General features: G+C 46.7%; 1 protein-coding gene across 1 annotated transcript in view; it reads left to right on the forward strand.

Annotated features, from left to right (window-relative positions):
• Positions 1-11064, forward strand: part of LOC128354797 (receptor-type tyrosine-protein phosphatase beta-like) — a gene marked incomplete at its 5' end in the record, with an annotated part of 23081 nt that extends 12017 nt beyond the window's left edge. The window contains 8 exons of the mRNA XM_053314952.1: positions 182-272; positions 1789-1865; positions 1964-2098; positions 3436-3558; positions 4896-5059; positions 6885-7020; positions 9562-9682; positions 10571-11064. Of these exons, the coding sequence (XP_053170927.1) occupies positions 182-272; positions 1789-1865; positions 1964-2098; positions 3436-3558; positions 4896-5059; positions 6885-7020; positions 9562-9682; positions 10571-10593 (870 nt within the window). The remainder of the gene's footprint in view (positions 1-181; positions 273-1788; positions 1866-1963; positions 2099-3435; positions 3559-4895; positions 5060-6884; positions 7021-9561; positions 9683-10570) is intronic.
• Positions 11065-11213: the final 149 nt, after the last annotated feature.

Consider the following 11213-nt stretch of genomic DNA (forward strand, 5'->3'; position numbering starts at 1 on the left):
CCTCCTTCCTTCCCTCCCTTCCTTCCTTCCTTCCTTCCTTCCTTTCAATGAGTGTCCTATAAAGGGTTAAACCAGATCAGAGTTTTAGCTGATGACGTAATGCTCCAGTAAAACCCTGCTGCCGTGTCTCTTTGTGTTAATACTCGTCCTCTTCATATGAACCCCGTGTCTTTATGTTCAGGATCTGAAGGACGTGGGACGCAACCAGACGATGGACGTGGCCCGGCTGCCCGAGAACCGAGGGAAGAACCGCTACAACAACATCCTGCCATGTTAGTACTGAAGCATCTCTTAACACTCCACAGTCCTCGAGTCAAGGGAGGGAGGGAGGGAGGGAGGAGAGGAGGAGGAAGGAAAGGAGGAAGGAAGAAGTAAAGGAGGAAGGAAGGAAAGGAGGAAGGAAAGAAGGAAGGGAGGAAGGAAAGGAGGAAGGAAGGGAGAAAGGAAAGGAGGAAGGTAGGTAGGAAGGACAGAGGAAAGAAAGAAGGGAGGAAGGTAGGAAGGAAGAAAGGAAGGAAGGAAAGAAAGAAGGAGGGAGGGAGGAAGGACAGAAGGAAGGAAGAAAGGGAGCTGGAGGAAGAAGGGAGGAAAGGAGGAAGAAGGAAGGAAGGGAGGAGGGAAGGAAGGAAGGAAGAAGTAAAGGAGGAAGAAGGAAGGAAGGAAGGAGGAAGAAGGAAGGAAGGAAAGAAGGAAGGGAGGAAGGAAAGGAGGAAGGAAGGAAGGAGGAAGAAAGGAGAAAGGAAAGGAGGAAGGTAGGTAGTAAGGACAATGGAAAGAAGGAGGAAGGAAGGAAGGACAGAAGGAAGGAAGGAAGGAATGAATGAAGGGAGGAAAGAAGGAACAGTCAAAACAGACGGGGTCAATTTGACCCGGGAGGACGACAGGAAGCTTAAAGCAAGAGCTTTAATTAATGAGATTGCACCTGTTGCCATGGCGACGGCGATGTGCCAGTCTGAGGGTCGAGGCTTGAGGTGATAAAAAAAAAACATTAATAACTTGACGAGAGAACGTTCAGATGCTGCGGAAACTAAAAACAAGAGTTAAGATTGTAAGGAAGGAAGGAAGGAAGGAAAGGAAAGAAGGAAGGGGAAAGGAAAGGAGGTAAGAAGGAAGGAAGGAGGGAGAAAGGGGAGGAAAGAAGGAAAGCAGGACAGAGGAACGAAGGAAGGAAGGTAGGATGGAAGGAAGGAAGGAAGGAAGGAAGGAAAGGACAGTGGAAAGAAGGAAGGGAGGAAGGGTGGGGGAGGAAAGAAAGAGAAGGAGGGAGGAAGGAAGGAAGAAAGGGAAGAAGGAATGGGGAAGGAAAGGAGGGAAGAAAGAAGGAAGGAGGGAGAAAGGGGAGGAAGGAAGGAAAGTAGGACAGAGGAAAGAAGGAAAGAAGGAAGGATGGAAGGAAAGAAGGACAGTGGAAAGAAGGAAGGGAGGAAGGGTGGGGGAGGAAAGAAAGAGAAGGAGGGAGGAAGGAAGGAAGGAAGGAAGGAAAGGAGGAAAGACGGAAGGATAAAAAGCCGCCGAGCTAGCAGCTGAGTTAGCAGCAGAAAGCTCTCGCACCTAGCGTCCATGTTTCTGGTAGAGGTGGTGACTTTGATTGACAGGTGACACTTGGTAGGGGGCGGGGCTTCAGAGGCTGATTTTTACACAACTTTGAAGCCTAATTTCATATATTTGGTGATTTTTTTAATCATTCAAATTTGGCAGGGTGGTTAACAACACACTTTTCTGTGGTATGTCAAACTCAGAACTCATATTTATTCTTACTTTACAGACTTTAAATGTTCTGTTTTCCAGATGATTCAATCAGAGTGAAGCTGTCGTACCTGGAAGACGACCCCTGCTCCGATTACATCAACGCCAGCTATATACCTGTACGTACACACACTCACACACACTCACACAATCATACACACACACACCCAACACACACACACACACATCCTCACCCAGACCCCTCTCTCTTCTGTAGGGTAATAACTACCGCAGGGAGTACATCGCCACTCAGGGCCCACTGCCCGGCACCAAGGACGACTTCTGGAGGATGGTGTGGGAGCACGGCGTCTACAACATCGTCATGGTTACACAGTGCGTTGAGAAAGGACGGGTAAGTCCTCCATAATACTAAGTTTTCTCAAGAGTAACGCTACTTTGACGAGCTTTAACTGCACAAACGTATTTATTTAAATGAAAAGCCTTCCTTCCTTATTTCTCCCTTCCTTCCTTCCTTTCTTCCCTTCCTTCCTTCCTTCCTTCCTTCCTTCCTTATTTCTCCCTTCCTTCCTTCCTTCCTTTCTTCCCTTCCTTTCTTCTTCCTCTCTTCCTTCCTTCCTTTCTTCCCTTCCTTCCTTCCTTATTTCTCCCTTCCTTCCTTCCTTTCTTCTTCCTCTCTTCCTTCCTTCCTCCTTCCCTTCCTTTCTTCTTCCTCTCTTCCTTCCTTCCTTCTTCCCTTCCTTCCTTCCTTCCTTCCTTCCATCCTCCCCTTTTTCCTTCCCTCCTTCCTTCCTTTCTTCCCTTCCTCCCTTCCTTCCTTCCTTCCTTCCTTCCTTATTTCTCCCTTCCTTCCTTCCTTCCCTTCCTTCCTTCCTTCTTCCTCCCTCCCTTCCTTCCTTCCTTTCTTCCCTTCCTTCCTTCCTTATTTCTCCATTCCTTCCTTCCTTTCTTCTTCCTCTCTTCCTTCCTTCCTCCTTCCCTTCCTTCCTCCCTCCCTTCCTTTCTTCTTCCTCCCTCCCTCCCTTCCTTCCTTCTTCCTCCCTTCCTTGACTCGAGGACAACAGGAGGGTTAAAGTTTTTCAATTTAAAAAAAAGACCCTGTGAACGACTCTTCAGTTTTAATGACACATCCCTGATATATGCTCTGATTGCTTGGGTTTGTGTTTTGCAGGTGAAGTGTGATCAGTACTGGCCCCTTTTTCCTTCCCTCCTTCCTTCCTCCCTCCTTTCCTTCCTTCTTCCTCCTTTCCTTCCTTCTTCCCTTCCTTCCTTTTTCCTTCCCTTCCTTCCTTCTTCCTCTCTTCCTTCCTTCCTCCTTCCCTTCCTTCCTTCTTCCCCCCTTCCTTCCTTTCTTCCCTTCCTCCCTTCCTTCCTTCCTTCCTTCCTTATTTCTCCCTTCCTTCCTTCCTTCCCTTCCTTCCTTCCTTCCTTCCTCCCTCCCTTCCTTTATTCTTCCTCTCTTCCTTTCTTCTTCCTCTCTTCCTTCCTTCCTTCCTCCTTCCCTTCTTTCCTTTCTTCCCTTCCTTCCTTCCTTCCTTCCCTTTTTCCTTCCCTCCTTCCTTCCTCCCTCCTTTCCTTTCTTCTTCCTCCCTTCTTCCTCCCTTCCTTGACTCGAGGACAACAGGAGGGTTAACGTTTTTCAATTTAAAAAAAAAAGACCCAGTGAACGACTCTACAGTTTTAATGACACATGCCTGATATGCTCTGATTGCTTGGCTTTGTGTTTTGCAGGTGAAGTGTGATCAGTACTGGCCTGCAGACAGAGAGCCGCTCTACTACGGTGACCTCGTCATTCAGATGCTGTCGGAGTCCGTCCTGCCTGAGTGGACCATCCGAGAGTTCAAGATCACCTCGGTACTGCAACTCTTACAGTCCTTTATCTCGGGGGGGGGGGGGGGGGGGTAAACTCATTTTCATTCAAGGGCCACATGCAGCCCAATTTGATCTCATGTGGGCCGGATCATTAAAAGGAAGGAAGGACGGAAGGAAGGAAGGAAAGAAGGAGGAGAAGGACAATAATACAGGAAGGAAAGATGGAAGGCAGGAAGGAAGAAGGGTAGATAGAAGGAAGGAAGGAAGGAAAAGAAGACAGGGAGGAGGAAAGGTAGGAAGGATAGATGGAAGGAAGGAAGGAAGGAAGGGAAGAAGGGCAGATGAAAGGAAGGAAGGAAAAGAAGACAGGGAGGAAGGGAGGGAGGTAGGAAGGACAGACGGAAGGAAGGAAGGGAAGAAGGACAGACGGAAGGAAGAGAAGAGAAGACAAGAAGGAAAATAAGGAAGGATGGAAGAGAAAGAAGACAGGGAGGAACGGAGGTAAGAAGGTCAGACGGAAGGAAGGAAACGGGGAAGAATGAAACTGGGCCGGATTGGACGGAAGGAAGGAAAGAAGGAGGAGAAGGAAAATAATACAGGAAGGAAAGATGGAAGGAAAAGAAGACAGGGAGGATGGAAAGATGGAAGGCAGGAAGGGAAGAAGGGCGGATAGAAGGAAGGAAGGAAGGAAGGAAAAGAAGACAGGGAGGAGGAAAGGTAAAGAGGAGGAAAGGTAGGAACGACAGACGGAAGGAAGGATGGAAGGCAGGAAGGGAAGAAGGGCAGATAGAAGGAAGGAAGGAAGGAAGGAAGGTAAGAAGGGCAGATGAAAGGAAGGAAGGAAAAGAAGACAAGGAGGAAGGGAGGTAGGAAGGACAGACGGAAGGAAGAGAAGAGAAGACAAGAAGGAAAGGGAGGTAGGAAGGACAGACGGAAGGAAGGAAGGGAAGACAAGAAGGAAAATAAGGAAGGAAGGGAAAGAAGACAGGGAGGAAGGGAGGTAGGAAGGACAGATGGAAGGAAGGAAGGGAAGAAGGACAGACGGAAGGAAGAGAAGAGAAGACAAGAAGGAAAATAAGGAAGGAAGGAAGGAAGGGAAGACAGGGAGGAAGGAAGGAAGGAAAGAAAAGAAGACAGGGAAGAAGGGAGGTAGGAAGGTCAGACGGAAGGAAGGAAAAGGGGAAGAAGGAAACTGGGCCGGATTGGACCTCTCGGCGGGCCGGTTCTGGCCCTCGGGCCGCATGTTTGACACCCCTGCTTTATTGCCAGTTCATTTAGACTCAAATAATTCAGACTATTTGTTATAAATATATATTAATACATAATTAACCACCCCCCCCCCCCACTCCCCCCACCCACTCCCCCCCCCCCACTCACAGGAAAGCGGCTGTAATTACCCTCGGGTCCTTCGTCATTTCCACTACACGGTGTGGCCCGATCACGGAGTCCCAGAGAGCACGCAGTCACTGATCCAGTTCGTCAGGACGGTCCGAGACTACGTGGACCGATCCCCCGGCACCGGAGCCACTGTCATCCACTGCAGGTAGGACCTGTGTGTTCGTGTTTCAGTTTGTATTTCAGATTAGGGCTGGACGATTAATTGAATTTTAATCGCGATATCGATTTTGGCCTCCCATGATTATAAAAACTATATAAAGGCCTTTGGTTGACAAGAAGAAAGGTAGGACTGACACGTCTTCAGTGAGATCTGTCGTTGAAATCCTGCGCTTTTGGTGAAGAATGAAATAGAGACTTCTGCCGGCCGACAAGGTTTTATTTTCTTTGCAAAGAAAAGGTCAATCAACAAAACATGCGAGCGGTTTCTGAATGAAGAGAGACCCTTTTCCTTCTTCTTCTACTCCTTCTTCTTCTTCTTCTTCTTCTTCTTCTTCTTCTCCTTCTTCTTCTTCTTCTTCTTCTTCTTCTTCTTCTCCTCTTCTTCTTCTTCCTTCTTCTTTTCCTTCTTCTTCTTCTTCCTCTCCTTCTCCTCCTTCTCCTCCTGCGAGCGGTTCTGAATGAAGAGAGACCCCGAACATTGGGAAACATGAACATTTATACCTGAGAGAAAGGCCCACCTCTGGGGTGTGTTTAACGTCCTATGTCTGCTGTGGGGTCAGCCTCCTACCTAAGGTGTGATTCAACACTTTTTGTCTCTCGCAGGTATCGGCACCGACCCCCTGAAATGTGAAATTAAGAGGTCTAGACAACCTAAATTAAAATACACAGGGTTTGAGTTGGTGTCTCAGGTAGTAGAGATGCAAAGGAACTGAATTTACAATTCTGATATCTTGGTGAGAAGGTGGGAGGTTGGGTATTTTTACAAAGGAGTTGAAATTGCTATTACAGATCACACAGCTATCAGGACGCTGCGCTCTCACCAAGGTTATTATAGTTTTGAAATTTTCTTTAGTTTTTATTTTTATTTAGTTTTTCAGTTTGCTTTTTTATTTCAGTTTAGTTTTAGTTAGTTCAACGAGTGATTTAGTAGTTTTAGTTTAGTTTTATTTTGAGGAATTGACTAGTTTCAGTTTAGTTTTTATTTAGTTTTAGTCTTAGTTTTAGTTTTTCAGGTATTAAGAGAAAGCCTTGACTTGTTGAAGCTGAAAAGGATGAAAGAATAAGTGACACTAAATATGGTTTGTCAAGTCCTTTTTAATTTCATTCTTTAACCACGGCTGATGCAGGACAGGAAGTAACCGAAGGAGAAAACGAAACAACAACGAAAACGAAGATGAATTTATCTGCAATTCAGTTTAGTTTTAGTTAGTTTTACATCGTTCATTATAGTTTTTATTTAGTTTTAGTTTTAGTTTTAATTGTAGTTTTTATTTTAGTTTCAGTTAACTAAATTATTTTTTCATTGCTAGTTTTAGTTTTAGTTAACTATAATAACCCTGGCTCTCACACGCGCTGCATTGAGAAACACACACGCGCCCGCAGTCACTCACTGCTCGTTCGCTCCAGACTCCGGGAGATCGTGTCTCATGTGCGGGCGTCAGGGAGAGTTGGGATGTATGGATTACATAATATATTAATATCTGTGCGGTGGGAACTGCTTGACACAGTGAACACCATCATGGTGTCACCATGGCAACACGACCAGCCAGGGGATTTTTGTTTTGGTGGGTTTTGGCTATTTATTTTTATTTATTTTTTTTTACATATTGCTATTATTATTTCCAATTATCATTATATATATATTTCTTGATTTTAATTTATTTCTGGTTGTGCTACATCTATGAATAATCGTGTTTTATAATCGCGATTTCAATATCGATCAAAATAATCGTGATTATGATTTTTGCCATAATCGTCCGGCCCTACTTGAGATGTGATGGATGAACAGTTCTTCATGTTTGTGTGTTCAGTGCCGGCGTCGGACGCACCGGGACGTTCATCGCTCTGGATCGAGTTCTGCAGCAGGTCGACTCGAAAGGAACCGTCGACCTGTACGGCTGCGTGTTCGACCAGCGCCTGCACCGCCAGCACATGGTCCAGACCGAGGTACACACCCTACATCCTTCCTTCCTTTCCTTCCTCCCTTCCTTCCTCCCTTCCTTCCTCGCACCGCCAGCACATGGTCCAGACCGAGGTACACACCCTACATCCTTCCTTCCTTTCCTTCCTCCCTTCCTTCCTCCCTTCCTTGCACCGCCAGCACATGGTCCAGACCGAGGTACAGACCCTACATCCTTCTTTCCTTTCCTTCCTTCCTTCCTTCCTTCCTTCCTCCCTTCCTTGCACCGCCAGCACATGGTCCAGACCGAGGTACACACCCTACATCCTTCCTTCCTCCCTTTCTTCCTTTCCTTCCTCCCTTCCTTCCTCCCTTCCTTGCACCGCCAGCACATGGTCCAGACCGAGGTACACACCCTACATCCTTCCTCCCTTCCTTCCTCCCTTCCTTCCTCCCATCCTTCCTCCCTTCCTTCCTCGCACCGCCAGCACATGGTCCAGACCGAGGTACACACCCTAAATCCTTCCTTCCTTCCTTCCTCCCTTCCTCGCACCGCCAGCACATGGTCCAGACCGAGGTACACACTCTAAATCCTTCTTTCCTCCCTTCCTTCCTTTCCTTCCTCCCTTCCTTGCACCGCCAGCACATGGTCCAGACCGAGGTACACACCCTAAATCCTTCCTTCCTTTCCTTCCTTCCTTCCTTCCTTCTTCCTTTTCTTGCACCGCCAGCACATGGTCCAGACCGAGGTACACACCCTAAATCCTTCCTTCCTTTCCTTCCTTCCTTTCCTTCCTTCCTTTCCTTCCTTCCTTTCCTTCCTCCCTTCCTTGCACCGCCAGCACATGGTCCAGACCGAGGTACACACCCTACATCCTTCCTTCCTTTCCTTCCTCCCTTCCTTGCACCGCCAGCACATGGTCCAGACCGAGGTACACACCCTACATCCTTCTTTCCTCCCTTCCTTCCTTTCCTTCCTCCCTTCCTTGCACCGCCAGCACATGGTCCAGACCGAGGTACACACCCTAAATCCTTCCTTCTTTTCCTTCCTTTCCTTCCTCCCTTCCTTGCACCGCCAGCACATAGTCCAGACCGAGGTACACACCCTACATCCTTCTTTCCTTTCCTTCCTTCCTTTCCTTCCTCCTTTCCTTGCACCGCCAGCACATGGTCCAGACTGAGGTACACACTCTAAATCCTTCTTTCCTCCCTTCCTTCCTTCCTTTCCTTCCTCCCTTCCTTGCACCGCCAGCACATGGTCCAGACCGAGGTACACACCCTACATCCTTCCTCCCTTTCCTCCCTCCCTTCCTTTCCTTCCTTCCCTTCCTTCTTCCCTTCCTTGCACCGCCAGCACATGGTCCAGACCGAGGTACACACCCTACATCCTTCTTTCCTCCCTTCCTTCCTTTCCTTCCTCCCTTCCTTGCACCGCCAGCACATGGTCCAGACCGAGGTACACACCCTAAATCCTTCTTTCCTTTCCTTCCTTCCTTTCCTTCCTCCCTTCCTTGCACCGCCAGCACATGGTCCAGACCGAGGTACACACCCTAAATCCTTCCTTCCTTTCTTTCCTTCCTTCCTTCCTCCCTTCCTTGCACCGCCAGCACATGGTCCAGACCGAGGTACAAACCCTAAATCCTTCCTTCCTTTCCTTCCTTCCTTTCCTTCCTCCCTTCCTTGCACCGCCAGCACATGGTCCAGACCGAGGTACACACTCTAAATCCTTCTTTCCTCCCTTCCTTCCTTCCTTTCCTTCCTCCCTTCCTTGCACCGCCAGCACATGGTCCAGACCGAGGTACACACCCTAAAACCAGCATTTAAACTTCCTGTCGTCCTCCCGGGTCAATTTGACCCCGTCTGTTTTGACTGGTCCTTCCTTCTTTCCTTCTTTCCTCCTTCCCTCCTTCCCTCCTTCTTTCCTTCCCTCTTTCCTACCTTCATTTCTTCCTTCCTACCTTCCTCCTTTCTTTCTTTCCTTCCCTCCTTCCTACCTTCATTTCTTCCTTCCTACCTTCCTCCATTCCTTCTTTCCTCTGTCCTTCCTTCCTTCTTTCCTCCATCCTTCCTTCCTTTCCTTTCCTTCCTTCTTGTCTTTCCTCCCTCCCCTCCTCCCTCCCTTCTATCCTCCTCCCTTCCTCCCTTCCTTCTTTCCTCCGTCCTTCCTTTCCTTTCCTTCCTTCTTTTCTTTCCTCCCTCCCCTCCTCCCTCCCTTCTATCCTCCTCCCTTCCTCCCTCCCTCCTTCTTTCCTTCCTTCTTTTCCTCCCTCCTTAGTTCTTTCCTTTCCTCCCTTCCTCCTCTCTCCCTTCCTTCTTCTTTCCTTCCTACCTTCCTCCTTTCCTTCCTCCCTTCCTCCTTTCCTTTCTCCCTCCCTCCTTCCTAGGGGAATTACTACTAAAAGCTATATCGGCAGTACATTGGTACAGAAACACAACTTTTTCCAGTAATCCATATAAAAGGTGTTAATTAAACTTTTCCCTGTCCGTGTGTGTGTGTGTGTGTGTGTGTGTGTGTGTGTGTGTGTGTGTGTGTGTCCGTGTGTGTGTGTGTGTGTGTGTGTGTGTGTGTGTGTGTGTGTGCGTTGCAGTGCCAGTACGCCTTCCTGCATCAGTGTGTGCGTGACGTGCTGAGAGCCAGAAAACATCGTAGCGAACAGGAGAATCCTCTTTACCCCATCTACGAAAACTTCAACCCAGAGTACTACCGTGGTAAGACGGGAAAACCCCACCTTCAAAATAAAACCAACACCACCTTCAAAATAAAACCAGCATGACTCACATCTGAATTTTATTGTATTTTAATAACCTCAATTTTATTATAAGCCTGTGGGGAAAATAAAGAGAAGAGTGGACAAATGTTAAAATCATATAAATAGCTGCATTAATAAATATATATAATTTTTAGGGCTGTCAAATGATATTTTTTTTTAATCGAGATTAATCGCAGAATTTCCATAGTTAATCACGATTAATCGCGTTTTGAATTGCATGTTTAAACTCCTGTTATTTTCCATTTGAAGGCAGTTTTAAGCCCATAATGTAAAGCATTTCTTACCAGAGTGTCTTAACTGGGAATCAATCACGGCTCTGCTGCGACTCCCACACTCCAAAATGGTCCTTTGGTGGAGCTGAGGCTGGCTTGGCTGCACCTGGGTGTTTAGCGTGGAGGTGCTAACTCAAACTCCACGTACTCCGGTGGTAGTTAAACTCCGTTTGACACAGGTTGCATTTTACTTTTGACTTGTCAACTGAAGCGTCTGGAAGTGTTTTAAAGTTAAACAAGCCGTTCAAAAGTCCAGTAGCTCTCTTACTTTCCATCAGCGCGGTAGGTTTACTGCAGGAGGCCACTTCAAAGCATAGCGCTACAGCTAGAGGAGCCGTCTACGGGGGAGGAGAAGGGACAAAAAGGCTTGCAACATTAAAATGTGATTTTAAAAAATTAACGCGTTATGGATTGCATTAATCTAATCGTGATTAACGCGTTAACACTGACAGCCCTAAAATAAACACATTTACAGTCTGGTTTCAGGGAGCATCATCAAACCATTTCTACTTTCTCAATAAACTAATCTGCTTGTATTTTTTATCTTTTTTTAGATTTCATCTACACCGGACGCTAAACATACAGTGACATCATGGATTCAAGAGAGAAGAAACTCATTAAAAATGGATTAAATCTGCATTAATAGAGAACGATAGCTACACACCAGGAATACAATTAATTAAAAAAGGGAAAATCAGTCGTTTAAAATTGATCAAGAAAACATACAAATGAAATGAAAGTCACTGGTTAAGAAAAAATACTTAAATTACTGCTCAATTTTATTTATACTCTAGTTTTACACTCAGTATAAACTAAGGCTGCTCAATTAATCGAAATTTGATCGTGATTACGATTTTAGGGACCAAACGATTTCAAAACTAATAAAAATCAGGTTTCCTTCCTTTCCGTCCTCTTTTCCTTCCTCCCTCCCTTCTTACTCCTTTCTTTCCTTCCTTCCTTCCTTCCTTCCTCCCACCCTTCCTCCCTCCTGACTCCTTTCCTTCCTTCCTTCCTCTTTTCCTCCTTTCCTTCCTTCCTCTTTTCCTCCTTTCCTTCCCTTCCTTCCTTCCATCCTCCCACCCTTCCTCCCTCCTGACTCCTTTCCTTCCTTCCTTCCTCTTTTCCTCCTTTCCTTCCTTCCTCTTTTCCTCCTTTCCTTCCTTCCTCCTTTCCTCCCTCCCTCCTTACTCCTTTCCT

The sequence above is a fragment of the Scomber japonicus genome, unplaced genomic scaffold (assembly GCF_027409825.1).
Source record: "Scomber japonicus isolate fScoJap1 unplaced genomic scaffold, fScoJap1.pri scaffold_599, whole genome shotgun sequence".
NCBI lineage: Eukaryota > Metazoa > Chordata > Actinopteri > Scombriformes > Scombridae > Scomber > Scomber japonicus.